Here is a 21,365-nt window from a genome sequence, read left to right on the forward strand (position 1 = left end):
GTTGCAAGAAAACAGAGGCACTGCCCTTTCAGTGTATGTGTAAAATGTGTCTGCTTAGGGTTCGAGCTAACACTACGGGTATTTGATTCATATAAAAAAAAGCTTTATTCAGTATTTTAAACATCATAAAATGTTGATATAGAGACATCAATAAATGTATGTATATATATATATATATATATATATATATATATATATATATATATATATATATATATATACACACACACACACACACATACAATAATGCACTTTATGTAGAATATAAAATACAATAAAAATGTTCTTGTTTCATAAGAAAAATATATAAAAATCAGAAAAATATGAAATATGATGGAACAAAATGTAAAATAAAAGACAAAATGAAAAAGAAATGATGAATGAAACAGTAAAGCAAATATAAAAAGAGGAAAAGTCATTGGTTCATGGGGAAAATGAAGTGGTGTCAGTGGTTGAGAGCCCGGCCGAGGACTTCCTCTTACCAGAGTATATGACATGACTGGAACTCGAGAGGCCCAGAAATTTCATTAGTTTCAGCAGATCATTGCGAAACTTCACTCCAATGAAAGCGTATAGGAAGGGGTTCAGGCAGCAGCGCAGGAAGGCGATACCTTGGCTTACGTCCATGGCATAGAGGAGATTGTTATCGAGGTCACACACGGTGGTGTTGTACGTGCTCAGTCCCATCACCACGTTATATGGCAGCTGGCTGACAACAAACACGGCCACGACGGCGAAGATCACCTTTAAGGCTTTATTTCTCTCAAAGCTCCTGGCTTGCACGAGGGTCTTAATGATGCAGCTGTAACAGAAGACCATCACGAGCGCCGGCAGGACAAAGCCCAGCACCATCTGGCTGACCAGCATGGAGATGCGGAGATCTTCGTGTCCGTTGCTGTAAGCCACGCAGGTGTTGTTGGAGTTGACGTTGGAGTAGATTATCTCAGGCAAGGAGAAGAACACAGCCATCACCCAAGTGACCAGGGAAGATATGCGTCCGTAGTGAACGGCATTGGTACGGCAGCGGTGAGCGGAAACAGCTTTGGTGATGGAGAAGTACCTGTCCACACTGATGCAAGTGAGCAGGAACATGCCACTGAAAAAGGTGATCTTGTAGATGGCATACATGGCCTTGCACAGAAACTGCCAGAGCGGCCATTTGGTCATGATGCTGGTGGCCCAGAACGGCAACGATAGCGCAAAGAGCAGGTCGGCTACAGCCAGGTTCAGCAGGAAGATATCCGTCATTGTCTTAATCCGCTTGAAATGGACGTAGGTCAGGATGACCAGGAAGTTTCCTAGGAGAGCCAGGAAGCAGATGATGCTGTAGATTGTGGGTAGGAACCACGATCTGAAGTATCGATTGGAGACTTTTGCACACACCGTCTCATATTTCTCATAATCTGGCGTGTAATCATCTTCAGTTGTTTCGGTTGTAGAATCAGTAGTCAAGTTGGACCAGCTTGTCTGAAAAAAAGTGGGTGAATTGACAGATTCACTCAATGCAGTGCTTCAGCATCTTTAAATCATCCAGGCTATTATAACAGAAAATGCCTTTAAAATGAAAACACAATCTTTACATTCACATTTCAGTCTCTTTCCAGTTTCCATGAGGTAAAAATGTTTTTTTTTTTTTTTTTATATCAGTTGTAAAAGTGCACGTGCAACCATGTATAACCTCATGGTGCTAAATATGTTACCTGAAAGTGGCAGGACCACATCAGCAGAACGGGACCTAAGGCTACAGATGAAAGAGAACATTATTTAGAAAACAGATCAATTTCTAGATCATTTATGGGATATTTTTTATCAAACTTTTAACAAAACTCTTTTTGTTAAGATAAACCTTTTCCTGTAAACCTGTCTATTGTATATGCACTATTTGTACAATTTCACATCTATTGTAGAATAAACTAGAAGTAGACAAAGACTATGGTGGTAAATTTTGCTTGACTGTTTAGTTGTTTGGTTTTAAAAGGCTTGTACTCACCCGTGAATGAGACCATTGTTGTTGAATGAGTGTGTGTTAGACGTCCGTCGTACTACTGCTCAGAACACAGTGATCAGCAATGCTTTTTTTCTCTAACACTTCTCACTGAGGAACCACATCTCCTGTCTTTGAAGCCACGAGTAGAGGAAAGGGTTTTTTACCTCACCTCATACTGTTTCGATAAAAACAAGCAAAGGCAATAATACTTTATCTGTACAGAGTTTGTGTATGCTAACTATTATGTAACTGATTATGAATTTGTTCCTGAATAGTTCTGGTAGGAAGCATGCAAAGAATAAGGGTGTCAAAACATTAATCGTTTTATACGAAAATAGAACAAAAACTCATCTTTCACTTTCTGGGTATAAATTTCAACTCTATGTAGTGAGAAAACTGTTTGAGACTTTGAAGATGGCAGAATTAACGTGGATTGGGATAGAAAAAAGTATAATATCGATGTTTTGACAAACCTATTGTTATGGTCACTGTAACAGATTTTGTTGTAATTGTTGCATTCTTTAGAGAAACTAGATACCTCATTGAATATTTTATGTAAATTCTCCTAGTGCTTCAACTCAGTGTGTGCTCTATTCGGGTAAATCCAACAATTGTAATCAGAGTCCAAGGCAGGGGTCAAAACACTGACAGGCAGCATCAAAGAAACATAATTCTTAGCCAAAAAAGAGAGAAAGAGGTGACAAAGGAAGTACAATGAGGACCAGGACCCACTAAGGCACAGACTTAAAGGTGACTTCACAACAAACAATCAGTATGACTAACAAACAAACTAATCAAGAACAGGTGAACACAATGAGGTAACAAAGCAATCGTGATATTTCTATTCTATGTGATATAATCCACAAAAATATATTTAGCCGTTCTGTACCACTTCACAGGTATCAAGCTCAAACTCAAACTTGAGTCAGGTGTGTTAGTGCAAAGAACGTTTGATTCAATTCAATTTTATTCGTAGATATTGTCACAAAGCAGCTTTACAAAAATCTGGATGTAGATTTTGATTCCTAATGAGCAAGCCAGAGCTGACAGTGGTGAGGAAAACTCCGGGGCGCAGTGTGAAGAAAAAACCTTGAGAGGAACCAGACGCAAACGGGAACCCATTATCTTCTGGGTAACAATGCGAACATTACAAAGTGTGTTGCAGATTGTGAATGAGGGTCCTGGGATGAGCATACATTATGTCTATGTGAGTACAGCAGCAACTCATAAGTACAAATTGACAATATCTAGATGAGATTATATATGCAGAATAAAGGGTGAGACTTAGACATAAACTGTTTTGCAAATTGCAGCTCTTTAGGGTGTCCATGTGGAGTTATTCACAGCAGCAGAAGTGCAGAAGCTCCAAGTACCATGATAGCTTAATGAATAACTCTCTATTAGATTAACTGAATAACAAAAGGTTAACCTGGTACAGCTGCAAAGTTTACTATCATAGTAAACTTTCCCACAGTGTAAAAGTAGGGCAGAGAATATGATGGCTGCACTGGAAAAACAATGCTACTTAAGCCTTTTATCTTTCCCCCTGCCTCACACAAGGGTGCACACAGGTACACGTTTGGTTTCGTGTGTGCAGCTGTGGTTCATGTGTAGGCTGTGTTTTCAGCTCAATGTCCTCCATATTTGAATCAAGCTAATACCTAAGAATTTTAGAATCCTCAATGATGTCAAAGACTTATTTTGTAATGAAATCCTGAGTTTACTTTTTTTTTTTTTTTTTTTTTAGGTTAAACGTCCTTTATTGACATGTTTGGCTATTTTGATTTTGATTGGTTTCCTATATTACCCACAATGCCATGTTGATAGCGTTTCCAGTGGGATTTAGCCCTTGTCTCATCTTTACCTAAAGAGAGTGATGCGGCGGCGCTTTAGTCCTTTAGTCCTGTTCAGCTCTCTCATCTCCTCATCTGTACACACTGCTCAAACACATTAAACCTCAAACACATTAACTGCACATTAAGAACGACGTCATGGCGTAGATCTCTAACTGGAGTTCAGCGTTTAGGCTGGATTTTTCATTAATATAAGGTTGGACAATGAAAATTGAGTGAGAAAAGAAGTCCTTGTGAAAATGAGAATGAGAAAATGAATAAAAATGTTAGTAAAAAAAAAAACAAAAAACCCTTAAAGTTTTCATTTGGCCACAACTAAATGACCTAATTTCCTGGTCTTAACGATCTTGTTCCCACACATTAGTTTTATCAAGAAGCAGGGCTCTTGGAAAAAAAACCCCAGGTGACTGCATAAATCAGAAGTATCAGGTCAAAGGAAAGGCTTCCCTATTTGTGTGGTCCTGTGTGTGATGATGTGACAAATAAAAAAACTTTCTTTAACACTTATCTGAATATCTGTGTGTATGTTCACAAATCTAACACCTCTGTTTAATCTGATACACACTCGACATGAAAGTTACTGTCAAACAGTCGTGGGTTCATAATTATTTACATCCCCCCTCCTGAATACTGAACCATCCTAACCTTTGCTTTGGGTGTGCACAGGTACACACATGGTTGCACGCATGCAGCTGTGGTTGGTGTGTGTACTAGAGAGCTGCTAAGAAAGGGACGATGACAGGAAAATGTGCAGAAACCACAATCCAGGTGAGACCATGCAGCCAGCACTCTACACTTTTAAAAAACAGTGTGCAAATCTTCACTCGTGTGGACATAAATCTATGCATGGTTTTTCATACACAGATTTTCTTTTTCTGGAATATTATTTCTAGAATACTGTAGAATTAAGGCTCATGTAAATGCTTTCAGAGTTCAGACAACATCCTCTGTGCATTTGCAGCAATATGCAAAAAAAAAAAAAAAAAAAAACCAACAGAAAAGGAAATTAATTCATCGTGAATGAAACAATAGTATAGTTATAGTAAGTGGCTCTATCTACAAGCTACGATTAGCAGGTCTGATCTCAGATAAGGGTTTAAAAGCTGCAGAAACAAGAGACACAGAGATCAAAGAGAAAAAGAGAATCTATAAAAAAACAAAAAAAAAAAAACTACTGACAAAGTAGTACAGCTTCCTTTCTGCAAGCCACTTTCACTGGGGTAAAAATACTTTCATTTGTGAGACTAATTACAGCCTCCATCTGTCACTGATTCAAAAAAGAGAGAAAGAAAACCTGCTTAAGAAACATTTCTAAAATAAATATCTATTTTTTATTATTTGTCTTACTTTTACTGTCACATTACTTTACATTTGAATTATTTTACACATTTTTCTATATTTAACAGTATTATTATATAATATATATTTATATACTTTATTTTGTTATTATTTTCTCCATTCTGTCCTTCATATATGTCTGATGCTTAAAAACATTTATAAAAAATTACTTCAAACTTTAACGAGCTTTTATTATTATTATTATTATTATTATTATTATTATTATTATTATTATTATTATTATTATTAGTGGCACATTACATTACTTTTATATTATTAAAATTTTTGTACTTTTGTTTCCTATAAGTTGTATATGTTTTTATATATTTAATTTACATTTAATTTTATATTATATATGAAATATTTTCTTCATTTGATATTCTCATATATTATATATTTTTAATAAAACCATTTTGAAATATTTACAAATAAATTGCTCACAATAAATATAAGCAAAGAAGGCTGTGAAAAATTCTTTATTGTTTAACCTTTTGATCCTTTGTTTAAAAAAATATCACAAAAATACTCTGCTCTCATGGATATCAAACAATTGCAAAAAAAAAAAAAAAACCACAGGTTTATATATATAAAAAAAACTTTCTTAAATCTAGGTGTACAACAATTATTGGCACCCTTTTAGTCAATACTTTGTGCTACCTCCCTTTGCCAAGATAACAGCTCTGAGTCTTCTTCTATAAAGCCTGATGAGGTTGGAGAATACATGGCAAGGGATCTGAGACAATTTCTCCATACAGAATCTCTCCAGATCCTTCAAATTTCAAGGTCCATGCTGGTGGACTCTCCTCTTCACTTCACCCCACAGGTTTTCTATGGGTTTCAGTCAGGGGACTGGGATGGTCATGGTAGGAGAGGTATGTTTTGCCCATTTTAAGCTTTCTGGGAAAGGTAGTCAGGTTTTCATTTAATATCTGTTGATATTTGATAGTTCATGATGCCATGTATCCTAACAAAATGTCCAGGTCCTCTGGCAGAAAAATAGCCCCAAAACATTAAAGAGCCACCACCATATTTAACCTTGGGCATGAGGTACTTTTCCATATGGCTACCTCTCTGTGTGCACCAAAACCACCTCTGGTGTTTATTGCCAAAAAGCTCTATTTTGGTTTCATCTGACCATAGAACCCGATCAATGCTTGTACTATTTTCTTATAGCCACTTCCCATTTTGTGAAGCTCAACACCCTTTTGCCCCACATCACAGCTATATTCCTTGGTCTTACCCATTGTTATGAATGACTAAGCAAATTTAGCCTATGTGTTACCTCAAATTTATACCCCTCTAAAATAAAAAGTCATGGTTGACCAATTTCGTGTACTAAAAATGTAAAATATCAATGGAAATATACTTCAAATATATTTTTCTCATATGAATTCATGGGGTGCCAATTTTTGTTGCAAACCTATATTTAACAAAGATATTTTTTGGACAAACCTGTGTTGTGTTGGCAATTGTTTGATGTCCGTGAGAGCAGAGAATTTCTGTGATGTTTTTGAACAAAAGATCAAAAGGTTAAACATTAAAGAATTTTTCACAGCCTTCTTTGCTCATATTTACCAAGGGTGCCAATATTAGTGGAGGGCACTAACTTTTTTTTTACTTTCATATTTAATTAGCTTACTTCATATTATGTTTGTATTATTTTAATTGTTGTACTTTCATTCTTTTTTTTTACATTAAAAAAATACATGAATATATTTTCTGTTATTGTTATATTCTTCTATTATTTGCATTTTTATTATCTGCATATTTTACTAATTTATTTTTTACAGCGTTTTTTCTGTTTATTATTATTATTATTATTATTATTATTATTATTATTATTATTATTATTACAACACACTCAGAACACAAATTAGAACAATAAAATCAGGGGGGTTTTTTTTGGTAAAAATAGTTTGTTTTCATATTTTTTTAGCCAAACAGAACAAGGAACCGAATGTGAAATTTTTTCAGAGGAACAGAAAGTAGTCATTTTTCTTTTTTTTTTAAAGAAACACATTTAGGGCAGTTAAAGATGATCATCACTCCTACATGGAACAGAGCCGTCTATGGCACAGCATGACTACACAAAACTTACCCTGTGATTCAAATCACATTTTTCTGTGAGCTCTGAAGAAATTCAAATGAGAGACATTTCATGGTTCACTAAATTACTCATGGGTCTTTTACTGACTTGTGGGAATTACATTCTCAACCTTCAGACTAATAGCACAGAACTCTAATGTTTGAGCTTCTTTTTAATAGACTGGATAATTACTACGTGTATCCTCATTTCATCTGTAATCATATCATCATCATTCCTCTTCCTTTAACTGTCCAAATAAGAATCAGCAACATTACACATTTACACTTGTGGCATTTGGCACTTGCAGAAGTGCTTTGAAGTCTCTATTAATAAATACATCCTGATACTGGTTCACTAGGTCACGGACTAAGAATACCATCAGTCTAAAAAACTCTGTTGGGCAGGTAATATAGTAAGAAATGCACACAGCCAACACAGTTTTTATAAATTAAAGTGCTAATTTAAGTACTTCAGGAAGATGTAGGTCTTTAGATGTCATTTGACTCAGCTGTTCAGACATCTAAGGGGAAGTTCATTCCACCACCTGGGTGCCAGAACAGAGAAGAGTCTTGATGCATGCCTTTTTGGTACCCTGAGAGATGGTGGCACCAGTTTAGCAGTGCTGGAAGACCGGAAGGAGTGTGGTGCGGTGCAGGTGTGATAATGATTTGAGATAAGTGGGTGCTGGTCCATTTTTGGCTTTGTAGAGTTTTAAATCTGATGCAGGCAGCCACATGAAGCCAGTGGAAGAAGCAGAGCAATGGGGTGGTGTGGGAGAACTTTCTGGATCAGTTGCAGAGGGTGAGTTGCAGTAGTCCAGTCCTGAAATGACAAGGGACTGAACAAGCACCTGTGAGTGGCCTGTGTGGATAGAAATTGATGAATCTTGTTGTTGTATGTTGTTATTGTACGTTGTTGCATGTTGTTGTTGCTGTTGTATGTTGTAAAGGAGAAATTGGCAAGATTAGCAATGTGAGAGGAAAATGATTTGTTGATTGTCCACGGTTACCCCAAACTCACATGCAGTTCTTATTTGAGAATCTATCAGTATAAGAAAATTACACTTAATTCTATAGTCACTATTACATATACATATTTATGATTTATTAGAAAGATATATGATAATTAAGAAACATGTAAGCGGTACAAGGTGTTGGCTAAGTAAGGAATAAAACACTTAGGGCATGCTGTTATAGGAAAAATAATCAGCAATGGAATGGGGTGATGAAGTGGAGTCACTGTTACCATACCAATGTTGCTTTATTCCATTTTATACCACAACAATTTTTCTACAATTTCATATTTTTTACTTATTAAAGAATTTCACATCATACCTGGTTACATTTAATGTTATGGAATGTCCACAAAACAAGTTAGTTCCTGTTCTCACTTACGTTATAGCAGTTTTAAATGGTCATTCCCTCAAAAGCCTTTTGATAATGAGACAAAAAAAGAAAACATAGCTTGTTATGTTACCAAGAACAAACAGAGTGTAACATCCTGAAGATGTCGGGAAACTTACAGCTGTTACAAAGTGCTGACACTAGAGACTCCTTCCATACATGTTAAATAAATGTCTGCTTACAGAACATTTCACCATGTAAACAATTATATATTTTAAATCAGTAAAATGATTATAAACCTTTGCATTGCAGCCGAACTCAAATACCACAGTGTTATTATTTATTATACAACAAGTACCACATTTATTAACATGAACAACATAGCTAGTACACAAATAATGGTTATTTTATTTGAGGTAAACAAGAATAAAATGTACGAGGTTAATGATGTGGTCACGGCTTTTTTCATGATGGTATGATTAGGATTCACTTTTAATTCAACATCCATCCATCCATCCATCCATCCATCTTTTATACTGCTTATCCTTCCATCAGGGTCATGGGGAAACCTGGAGCATATCCCAGGGAGCATGGGGCACAAGGCGGGGTACACCCTGGACAGGGTCCCAATTAATTCAACATATAAACTTTTTTTTCTAAAGTAAAGTTACAAAAACCCCATATAGGTTTATTATGCAGTAATGTGACACTATGAATACATGATTAGGTTTTTATTTCTTTATTTTTATAGGATATCTTAATGTATTGAAGAAAGCCTTACCTGTATTTGGTTATGTTTCATGCATTATTACAGTATTTTTTTTTCCAGTTTTTTAATTTTTACTTTACATCAATAATATTAAATATAGTAAATGCGAATAATTTCTACCTTACTATTTTATACAAAATGGTACATTAACTCTTACGATACAAGTGTGAAGTTTAATAGGTTTAAGAAGAAAAACAGCATTCGACACAGAAGCTTCTATTACACATTTATTAGTGTTCAGCAGCCTATAAATGTCAGAGGCACTTGATTTACATTCATGATAATGCAATATATTTTACTTGATATTCAGGAAATACAAGAAAATGTGGAATATATAATATATAAATAATCTTACTATGTGGCATTTAATACCAGTAAATATTCATAACTGAAAGGATATCACACTCTTCTCAACTAAGACAAAAGATAATAAATAGAAAACCTTTAGGTATGTCATTTCGGTCTGACTATCAGGCTAGCAATATGAGCTACCAAACCCGAACATGTTATGCACCTTGGGTACAGTATGGAGTACTGATTAGCAGGGTTTCCAGGTGTGTATATTATTAAATCCAGTCTGAAAAGATCTCTAGAATGCACTGCTATTCTCATCTCATGCTCTCTTTCCTCTTGAGGCAAGGCATTTCCTGTACAAAGATGTCTTGTTTGAATAAAGCAGATGTCTTGTTTGAATTCAATGTCTCTTCAACCCTCCTAATCTCCTAATACACGAGTTGCAGGTTAACTATGGATTAACTGTGACTAGATACATAATCATAACTCATGCTTCATTCCCAAAAGTCCATCCTACTTGCACACGTTTGGCACAGAAATCCAAATACATATTCACGGCTCAAAGATCTCATCCTCTTTGGAACACAAAAGAGTGACTCTAAGGGTTGCCACTGAGCAAACTCTACTATCACTCAACTATCGCTCCTTAGCCACCGTTGCTAATCATGCTGGAGGAAGCGCTGCTGTCTCGCCGTGTGTCCAGACCAAGTTTCTGCAGGTCCACACCCATACTGGCCAGCACCTGGAGCAGGGTCATCTCTTGCTGCGTAACCTGGTCGATAAGCGCCGGACACGTCGGGTTGCACTGTGGCCATTGGCACGTGTCAATCAGGTGGAAAGGGCAGCCTTTCAGTGCTGTCTTGCTGTTCTTGTTGGCCTCCTGAAGGCTTCTGTCCCAGCACTGGAGAGCGCGAGATAGAGACGTGCCCTTCACTTGGAAGTCCATCCAGTTACTGAAATAAGATCATATGATCAATTAGAACATGGCCAATATAAGGATTTTCATTAGGATAGGATATATTCTCTAACATTTTCCTTGTTTGATTAATTTAAATGTAATGAATGTGTTTGTAACAGATACAAATAAATTCATGAGGTCGTTTTATGACCCACATAAACCCCGGGTGGTCAGTACTATCATTTCGCTGCCCAGCGAGGGGCCACCAGCTAGGTGTGTGAAAGTGTTAGGTGCCATTTTGGTGACATGCAGAATGCGATGTGATGGATGCGCGGTCAAAAACAGCAGCATGAGCTCACCGTGTGCAGCTGCAGTATCCTTACCTTTTAGTTATCAGTGTGTGGGACAGGCAGGATGGGGCAAACACAGCGCTGAAAAAAAAAGGCACACATGATTTTCTAGAAGCTACATTATAGCTTTACTAAACTACATGTTTAGTGTAGCACTTAATAATGATAATTTCATAATAATAATGTTTTATCTGCAAACTGTTTTCTTCAGTGGATTGTATTCTATCACATGTGTAAATGTGAGATAAGGAACCACAGTGTAGCTTTGTGAGAGTACTGCACTTACGTGACATCTCTGAGGGAGTTTTTCAGTTCTTTCCCGAGATTCTGCATGTAGGTCCACTGCTGCTCGGAAAGAGACTGTCCACCCACGTAAATATTCTCCACGCGCAACTGTTCCTCATCAAAAAGCCACTGAACCACAAACAGTGGAGCTGCAAAAAAACAGTTCTTAAATTGTACTCTTCCACCACTGAAATTCACATCTGATCTGATTCATTGCTGCAGGAAAAGCCTGAGTTGTGACCATTTTTAATGATGGAAAATACCTGTTAAGACCTACTGATCACAGTAATGAAAATTAAGGAAATTTTGGTGTGTACTTTCATCTAGCACCGTAAAATGTTCACTGATTTGTCCCTTAAATCAGATGAAACCACGAAATGTTGTATACCGGGTTCTCAATTCAAGCCCAATCCCTGGCCCAGTGATTGTGCACGAACTCACAGCTCAAGAAGGAGTACAGCTTGTGTCCGAAAAAGCATTGCCACTCCTCGCCTCGCTTGTAGTGCTGCTTACACTTGTCTGGAATAACTCCATTCCACATTCTGTAGGGAAAAAAAAGAGTTACTACTCTAATTTAAAAACATGACTTATGTGTGAAAGTGTAAGGATTAAGAAAATCACTTTATACAAGAGCGTTTGACTTTACCGTAACCCTTTTTTGATAGCATCAACCGGAGTGCAAGAGAGACTGTCTGGACAATCTGGGGTCTTCTGCTGCTTGCTCTCCAAAAACCATCCGGAATCGACCAAGCCTCGAACCTGCACATCTGCACCGAGCTGCTCCAGCTGACTGGCCACCTTCTCGATGTTCAACAACACACCTGTACCTCCAGCACTGCAGAAAAGATGGAGCAAATACTTTTCATACTAGTCAGATTCTATCCCAAAGAAATGCAACAAAAATAATTCAAACTGGGATCGAAGACAACATGGGATGTCTCATTGGTGTGATGCACTGTGTGTATGGCTATGTTTGGCTGACCAAACATGCCGCTAATCTGGGAAGAATCTTCAGAATTCAGAGTCCCATTGTGCATGGTTATACATAGATATTATATCATAGCAGTATACATCTTCGTGGTGGACGATAGCATGGGCTGAAAATAGAGCTTCTGCCAGGGTTATGTGTGCTGCTCGGATGGTGCCAGCAAGGAGCTGGTCCATACATGGAGAAAGTGTTTAAGCCCTCTGACCAAATGCCTCTGCGTCTATTGTTTCCAGCAACGTGTTATTGAGATCTAAATGCATCTTGACAGCTATAATGAGTTGCATTGCTACTGATACGTATCTCGGCCTTACCAAGCATAAGGAGATACAATACTGAACATAGCTCGCACTTTGATAAGCCATCGAATTTAATTAAAAATTACCATTGTGCTGTTGAATTCTTGATTCTGATTAGTCAGAGGGTGTTGATTCATTTCCTATAACAGCAGCTCTGATGGTTTGCTATATCGATGCGCTCATTCTAATACGTTATGGAACACGCTCCACATAAATAGATTAAAAAGCAAGTGTCAGATTACTTTTCTATAACAGCACGTCCCGTTGTGTGTTATTCCTTACATATTACCTCGTTCCAGCCAGCATCACCACTTTGGCCTGTTTCAGTCCTTTTGATGCAAGCTCTTTGATCAGCTCCCGGATGATCACAGATCCCATGAAGGAGTACTCTGTCATGGAGTAGACACAAACATAAAAAGGTTAAATGATACAGATACCAGCGAAAAGCTTCAATTAATGTTCACATCAAACATCTCAGTGACTTTGACTGTGGCATGGATGTTGGGGCGAGATAGGCTGGTTTGAGTATTTCAGAAACTGTTGATCTCCTGGAATTTTCACATACAACAGTCTCTAGAGTAGAGTCTGAGTCTCACATACACAGAATGGTGTGAATAACAAAAACATCTAGTGAACAGCAGTTCTGCTGCTTCCGGAAACGTCTTGTTGATGAGAAAGATAAGAGGAGAATAGCCAGATTTCTTTGAGTTGACAGGAAGTCTATAGTAACTCAAAAAACCACTGTGGTGAGCAGAAAAGCATCTCAGAACGCACATCAAAACTTGAGGAGGATGGGTTACAACAGCAGAAGATCACATCGGGTTCCAGACCTGTCTGCCAAGAACCCCCACATATTTCATGAATGAGCAGGTGTACATGTGTTCCTATTAAAGAGTGTAAACCCCTGGTTTGGAGTATATTTTATTGGATTGGATTTTTGTAATAAATTTGGATATCTGATTGGAATCTGATTGTAATCTTATTGGATATTTGTAATAAAACATTCAATTCACTGCAGCTTTAAGCAAATTGACTGGATATCCATATACTAATAGAAGATTGAGTGTCACCTGTTTCTTTCGCCTGTTTGATCTTTGCTGCTGGTTTGTTACCACTCCACACATCACTGGAGCAGTAAGGGACAAACCTGGCCACAAAAGACAGAAAATGACATTAAAAATAGGAAGTTCTCAGCTACACTTACACACTTAGTTACACTGATACACTTACACAATGTTGGCATTATACCAGTGCGGATTCTCATCAGCTTGTGAAGACAAGATTCCACTTCCTAAAAATAAAAAAATCCTTCACAGATTCACAAGGTTTCAAGCCTGATGCGCTTAAATGAGAAACAGAGACACAGAGAGCGTTGGCGTGTCATGTTAGTGCTACAGCAAGTGATAGACAGCAGCCTACCTTTGCGTGTCTGTGGCCAGTCAGTTGAGCTCATCAGGCGAGGGATATTTTTATATCTGGAATCACAGGTCTCTTTGTTGTAACAGCACCAACCACCTAAAAATAATTCACTAATATTAGCCGGACATCCGGTTTGACTAGGAAAGCCCCATTAGACTGCTGTTCAGGATCTCGAGGTATGGACCACCTGCACTGGGCCATGCTGTAAAAGCAGCAGCGAGAGGCATGGCTGGTGCAGGAATGTGTAAGAGTGTTCACTCTCACACCACTAAATGGAGGATTAGGAGTATAAAAGATTTACATTATGATGTTTGAATATAAAATTCATACATTATAATGTATTGAATTATCAATACGTTGTCATTTAGTTGCTTGTTAGATTTGAATTGCGCTTACATTTTGTACATATACACCTAACCATCACCTAATACTTTTTCAAAGAAAAATCTCTGCGTACATCACGACATTTCTCTGTAAAGTCATAAGGTGACATTTTAGCATCAGACAGCATCTAAATTCCTAACAAATCTAAACTTCAACAGGTTTTATAGCGAGAATGAGACCTACTACCCATTACTGTAATCTATCTGCTGCTACATACTTTGTGCTTAGTGTGGGAGATAGCTATTAGCATTCAGCTAGTTAGTATCATGCTAGCTAACATTTGACAGATTAGGAATAAAGCTGTTGTTAGCCTTTTCTAATGTTTTCCCTATATACCTGGGTTCCTTGGTGAAAGTGAAAGTAATTTACTACCAGTAACTAAAATCAGATGTGTGAATGTTTCTTCTACTTTTACTTTAACCCACAGAGGTCAATGCTAACTTTTAACTTTTTTTCATACAAAAATATGTGGTGTTTTATATTTTTCTTTTCTTTTCTTTTCTTTTTTTTTTTTTTACACAGATAGGGCTATGTAACTGTTGTAGTTTTAGATGTGGCAGATAAATTGTATAAAACCAAATTGAAAAAAAAGAGAAATCATTATGTTTATCTTCCATATTGAAACTGGAAAATTTATATATATATATATATATATATATATATATATATATATATATATATATATATATATATATATATATATATATATATATGTATGTATGTATGTATATCCAATCATCTGTTTGCAATCAGATGCCAAATAATTTGGAATTATTGTAAACTATTGAGCAATATATAAGATTTTTTCATGTTCCAGGCATTGTTTATACTCTTCTACTTCAACACACGTGAAGAATTTGAAGCTTCAACTTTTTACCAAAGGAGTGATTTATTTAAGGAATTGCATTTTTTAACTGAGTAAAGAATTTCTCTCAAAAATACAGTTCTACTCTCCCACTACAGCACCTCATCAGGTTTATTATTGTTTTCCAATCCAGCTACATGGTGGGTTTCTTTTCTCGTCCCGTGCTGACACCATCAATCATACATTTAATGCAACTGAATTAACACATCATCACACAGTCCAAAAAAACAACAACAAAAAAGAGCATGCCTCCAAGAAGATGAGCAGTGGTCAAAATAACGCCTAGCAGAGTGTTTAAGCCCTCTGATGGCCTCTTGACAAAATTAACCTTGTTTTAAATACTCACCCTCCAAAAATATCAGCCACCTCTTGCTTCCTTTGAACTCCTTTAGGTAAAACCTGTGGACGACAAATAAATATAGAATGGGATAGAATAGGAAGAGGTTACAGATGAGCCTAGGACATACTGAGGTCATCTCCCATATCAGGACGTTTTCGTAATAGAGCCTGTTTGTCATCCAACATTTATACATCTGTTCTTATTAGTTCATTTGATCTAACACGTACACTATGTTTAATTTAAAAAGTATATCACTGTGTATCACTAAACTATATTGTAGCTAACAGAAGTCTTCAGAATGTACAACTATGTGCTTTATGGTTTCTCTGTAACATGTCAAGTTGTGCTTTTTTTTCTTATTAACTTCAACAGAGGCTGGTGAGGGAATCACGGTTTATAGCTGCTAAAATGCAAGTGATAACACGAACTTGCTTGTTTTGTGGATAACATTAAATGTAACCATAAATGGATAAAAATTACACCATGTTACTCTTTAATAAACAAATAAATAAAATTTTGCATTGAAAACCATCTGTGGTATAAGTGGAATAAAACACGTTGCTATTGATAACGGCTCTCTGCTCATATAACACCACCCTGTTCTCTTTGACGATCTCGTGCTCTCACCCAGCCGCAGTGCCGTCATTGCACGTGGCCGGCGTGTTCCTCAGGAGGTTCAGCTTCATTTCACTGGTAGTGGATGTTGTCTGCTGGTTCCCCGCACGCGTCTCTTTGCCAGAACTTGTTGCAAGGTCATCATCCGGGCCGACCTCTGCAGACGGACTGCTGGGTTTTTTAGCCGCTCTACCGCTTGGTTTGGCATTTCGGTTGTTCTGGCAATAAATGCCTCCCAGCATGAGCAGGAATATTACATGACACAGGATCTTCATATTAAATGCAGCAGGACCTCCTTTGAACAAGAAAGAAAAGAAGTAGAAGAAGTTGTCAATGTTTTCAAGACTATGACAACTCTGCTCACTTGACTTTATAATATGACAAAGTAATTCCTCACACCTAATAATAATAATAATAATAATAATAATAATAAAAATAATCTGAGATAACACACCTAAGTGCATAAAACCTATTTCAAATGTGACTTTGGCTTTCTAGAAGTAAACACTTGAAATAAGCAAAGTTATATATATATATATATATATATATATATATATATATATATATATATATATATATATATATATATATATATATATATATACACACTACTGGTCAAAAGTTTGGAGACACTTGACTGAAATGTTTCTCATGATCTTAAAAACCTTTTGATCTGAAGGTGTATGATTAAATGTTTGAAATCGGTGTTGTAGACAAAAAATACAATTGTGCCAACATATTTATTTCTTTCATTAGAAAACTAACAATTTATTTAAAAAATAAATATATATTTTTAAAATGGATGACTTGACTTGGAGTGAAATATTCCGAAAAGCAGCCAATAAGTGTCCAGCATAGGTGTGCACTCCTTTAATACTGTTTAACAAGCATCTCAGGGGGATTCCTCAAGAAATTGGTTGAGAAAATGACAAGAATACATTTCTGGAAATTCTAGGCAAAAATGGCATCTACTTTGAAGATGCTAAAATATAAAATTATTTTGGATTATTTTATCACAAAATAATTCCCATAGTTCCATTTGTGTTAAATAAAAATAAAGAATGAGTGTGTCTAAACGTTTGACCGGTAGTGTAATATAATAGTATATTATATAGATAACAAATATAAGAACATTACTCTTTTTGTTACTCATTGAGTTTGGGTTTGTAGAAATCAATGATTGAATTACGCAAAGATATCCACCAACTGAACAAGACAATGAAGCATAAAATTAGTGGGAAAAGCTCTAGAAATGGGTGTAATAGTCTTATATTTGTTATAGAATCATTTTGAAGTGAGAAATAGTAGATACATTTGCCAAAGATAGAATTTTTTTAAGATAGTTTACACATTTAAATGGTCTTGAATTGGGAAAAGTTATCCACCAAGAGAATAAGACAATGAACTTAAAATGAATAATTGTGTCTAGGATTTGGGTGATAATCAATATTCAACATATTTTCATTTCATTTGGGTTTCATTTGGTAAGTCCACTCACGTTGACTTACAGTATTGTTACTACTCAACTGGCATTGTGACATTACTGAGTGTAATTAATCATACCTAATAATAATGAATTGGGATAAAATATTTACAGCAAAAGAGACATACCCTTTATAGTCACCCGGTCCTGGTCACCTTGTTCTCTGGAGAAGTCTTCTGTTGTGTGGACCACCGTGGCCGCTGTGAAGAATTGAGAGTTATTGACTTGATGGTTTATTGAAGAGTGCAGCGATGATCTTGGACTATGGATATGGATGTGCTAGGTTTTATAGTGCCACCATATGGATTGCATTTCCTAGCATCTCTCCCCCCACCCCACACACACTTTGAGTCAGTGCCAGCTCCGGGCTGTAACTGATGACACACCGGTGCTGGACGCCTGATGCCGAGGAGAAAAGATAACACGCACTCTACCAACCATATTTCAAACGCAGGCCCTACCCCTCGAACTGCGTCCCACAACAACTCCTCCCTCACTGACGGCTAAGGCCGGCTTTGATTTAAACACCTACATGGCTGAAATACCTGCACGGCCCTTCAGATACATGGCATGCAACAGGTCAGTGGAGTGAACGTCTACTACACACTCACTCGAGAAACAACAGGTCCTGAGTTAAATAGTGTTTAAATGCCAGTCATCAACAAGGAACAAATTTCCTGGATGTCTAATGAATACTTCACTCCAATACATTATAACATAGTGAAAGTACCCTAAATAAAGCCAAATTTATCAAATATTTCTCATTAAGAGATTATTATATAAGAAATATACTAAGTGTACTTAGCTTATTTCTGGACTTATTTATTTATTTATTTATTTATTTATTACTAATTTCAAGCTGGAAATTGTTTTATAAATACAATTTTGCTTCTTTTTAGACAATTTCACAACAATTTCAAGCTTATCATTAGCAAATATATGTAGAAATAGGCTGAATACTCTTATATTTGTTTTATAATCACTTCATAAAGATGAATATTAGATAGATTTGCCTATATGTAAGATATTTCCACTTGCTAAGACCTAATTTTTTATGCATGTTTTATGCATTTAATGGTAAGTAGAATTTCACACCTCTAGTCATCTATATGGGGGAAAAAACCCTATTTTGAACATTTCAAAAATATAAAGCAGCTGCTAATCTGTTACAATTAAAAATCTGTTTAATTGATATCTTTTATAACACCCAAAGAAGCTTTTATTAGCTTTAATAAAACAGCATGCTTTAAAAAAACCCAACCCCCTAAAAACAAAACAAAACAAAAAAAACAAAACAAAACCAAAAAAAAACAAACAGCATAAGCAACTATATTACAAGCATTTATATTAATTTGTGGTGCACAGGAAATCATATTTGAAAAACATTTTTGTGTCAATTTTATAATCTTGTGAACATAGACTTGGCCTCCACATACATAACCGTATTATTATTATTATTACAGGATTTTATAACTTTAATAAAAAATACTTTTAAGTCAAAAAACACATCAGATTTTCACTACTGACTTTGATTAATGTGAGCAAATCTTCATGCAAAAGTGATTCAGTCAACAGCAGAACAAAACAGAAACTTTATTTTAACCTCTGATTTTATCTTTAAAACTGAGAACACCGAGGTGGAAGTTTTGGTTTCCTCTGTGCACAGTCTGAACTGAAGTGAAATATTTTGATTAATATTCTATTTGGGGAAGCTTGTGAATAGATCAGTAAAATTTTAATTTGTCCTCAGCAGGTATAGATAAAAAAGTTTGTATGGTAGGATTCATTTTATTTGTTTGTTTGTTTGTTTATGCAACCAAACAATGCAATTTTTTTCAAGAATCTCATATCAATGCTGTTATTTAATGCACTAACCAATTTTAGATTTGACATTTTTTTAAAAACAAGTTTTACAGTGTTGCGTGATGCTAAGATATTTTTTTTGTACTTTTATCGTGATAAGATATCTGAGTGCTTTAAAGCGTTGCCAGAAAATATTTCACATACATGAAAATATTCGAGTAACGAAATATCTAAACAAGTCATCCAATGACATTGCTTTTTGGATTTGATCTACCGAGCATTCATTCTTTTGCTATTTAAACGCGTGCAAGCCTCATTCTGTCTTCCCAGAAATCATTGCAACAATCTGTTAAGCAGACCTCAAAACACTTAAAAACCTGAGAGAGAGAGAAAAAAACTGGTGTAAATCAAGCAAGAATGTTTAGAAGAAAAAAAGCATTTAGATGGCATTGCCGGTCTTTTATGTCTTTGATATCTGCTTCAACAGATTTTTGCAGAAGCTGGCAAGAGACAGCAGCTCTTGGGATCAATAGTGAAGACTCTGGAGCATGGCTGGAGCTGAAACACCCACACACGCTTATCTCAAGAATGACCAGATGCCCATGATGCCTCAGTGGGTCAAAGGGAAATAAAATGACAATGCTCTTACATACACATCACACAAGTAGTGCCTTACAGCCAGGGGTGGAACAATTACAGGGAAATTATAATTAAATGGAAGTGTCCAGCCAAAAATGGACTAAAGTGAAAGTCAAAAAAGTTGCTACTTTTTAAAAGTACTCAAGTGTTAAAATATAAAAAAGTAAATTTTTAACTAATGTAATTGCCATGTTTTCATGTGATAAGTAACTTTAGTTATTTAAAACTGTTAGAAGATGCTTTTGATTGTAAAGTAACTACACTGTTTTGCTGAAAACATCATTCAATCTCTGTAAGACTGCTGCTCATGTGCATGACTGCTACATAGTTTGCTAATAAATTAATCAGAAGTAAAATGTCATGTAAATAACCAACATATACCATTAGTTAGAATATGACTTCTACCTAGGCGATTATGTTAGCTATGCTGCAATCGATGTTAACCTGCATTAACAAACTAGCAGACTTACCTCAACATGCTTTTTCACATTAGATGGAGTTGTATTTAGACATTAAAGACTTTCCTTACTGAAACATTTTACTCAGGTAGATGTAGGGGCGCTCATCCTCAAGTTCCACACTACAGGCTTGGGGCTTGTTTATAATCAAATGCACATGGATAGCTATAGCACTAACTACATTGTGTAGCATGAGAAGGTCACTGCAGATGACACAAACCGACACGATTCTTACAAGTTTTTTTTTTTATTGTTGGGATAATACAGTTGCTATTTGTAACAAGTACTTTGAAGGTCTCAATTAAAATGCAAAGCATAAAAATGGAGGCATGATGCAGAGGAGAAAAAAATTATTTCTGCCACTTACGATCACTTTCTTTTATTGATACACTTAACGTTTACATTAATTGACCTCTATAAAACACTCTCTCTCTATCATTTAACTGTAAAGAGATTGAGTCTCTTGAGCTGGAATGCCTTTTTAAAGGTCATGGGCTGACACGTACTGTCTAGGACGAGGTGTGTGTCATCGCTGCTCTACAAGCAAGCTACATTTCTCAGCTGACACCCATCAAAGCATGCCACACTGCTGGGAATCGTAATAAATTGCATTTTTGGCACTCCATAATGCAAAAAGGTCGTGATCAATATCTAAACTTAATACCCGAGACTTAAACCTCTGCAGTTTGCATGCCCGGTGCATGACAAGGCTGTTTAATGCATTGGAACATTTGGTTGGAATCAAAGGCTAGCATAATCTAAAATGTTTAAATGTTTGGGCTTGTCAACAGTTTTCAAGTGCACTTTTAATGAGATAAATATGCACAATGTGTGCAATGACTAGGAGGAGATGACTGTCCCGTTCACAGGGC

General features: G+C 36.2%; 2 protein-coding genes across 2 annotated transcripts; both read right to left on the minus strand.

Moving 5' to 3' along the window:
- Positions 1 to 231: 231 nt before the first annotated feature.
- Positions 232 to 2,080, minus strand: ccr7 (chemokine (C-C motif) receptor 7). The gene is made up of 3 exons (XM_053638845.1): positions 1,991 to 2,080; positions 1,701 to 1,741; positions 232 to 1,467 (listed from the first exon to the last, which is right to left on the minus strand). Exons 1-3 carry the CDS (start codon positions 2,004 to 2,006, stop codon positions 424 to 426), a joined length of 1,101 nt encoding a protein of 366 aa, XP_053494820.1. The 5' UTR covers positions 2,007 to 2,080; the 3' UTR covers positions 232 to 423.
- A 7,510-nt stretch (positions 2,081 to 9,590) lies between these two features.
- On the minus strand, positions 9,591 to 19,319 carry notum2 (notum pectinacetylesterase 2). The gene is made up of 12 exons (XM_053638803.1): positions 17,722 to 19,319; positions 16,123 to 16,405; positions 15,502 to 15,554; positions 13,907 to 14,002; positions 13,718 to 13,778; positions 13,558 to 13,634; positions 12,777 to 12,876; positions 11,850 to 12,038; positions 11,645 to 11,745; positions 11,205 to 11,352; positions 10,952 to 10,999; positions 9,591 to 10,623 (listed from the first exon to the last, which is right to left on the minus strand). Exons 2-12 carry the CDS (start codon positions 16,383 to 16,385, stop codon positions 10,317 to 10,319), a joined length of 1,443 nt encoding a protein of 480 aa, XP_053494778.1. The 5' UTR covers positions 16,386 to 16,405; positions 17,722 to 19,319; the 3' UTR covers positions 9,591 to 10,316.
- Between the last annotated feature and the right edge of the window lie 2,046 nt (positions 19,320 to 21,365).

This window comes from Ictalurus furcatus, chromosome 12 (assembly GCF_023375685.1).
Source record: "Ictalurus furcatus strain D&B chromosome 12, Billie_1.0, whole genome shotgun sequence".
Classification (NCBI taxonomy): domain Eukaryota; kingdom Metazoa; phylum Chordata; class Actinopteri; order Siluriformes; family Ictaluridae; genus Ictalurus; species Ictalurus furcatus.

Bases quoted from the DNA above. Each gene is read 5' to 3' on its own strand.
- ccr7 (XM_053638845.1), bottom strand. The intron at 1,468-1,700 runs GTAACATATTTA...ACTTTTTTTCAG, and splicing joins TGTGGTCCTGCCACTTTCAG to ACAAGCTGGTCCAACTTGAC.
- notum2 (XM_053638803.1), bottom strand. From the start codon at position 16,385: ATGAAGATCCTGTGTCATGTAATATTCCTGCTCATGCTGGGAGGCATT. The intron at 13,779-13,906 runs GTAGGCTGCTGT...TTTTATTTTTAG, and splicing joins CTGGCCACAGACACGCAAAG to GAAGTGGAATCTTGTCTTCA. The intron at 10,624-10,951 runs GTAAGGATACTG...ATCTTATTTCAG, and splicing joins CACACACTGATAACTAAAAG to TAACTGGATGGACTTCCAAG.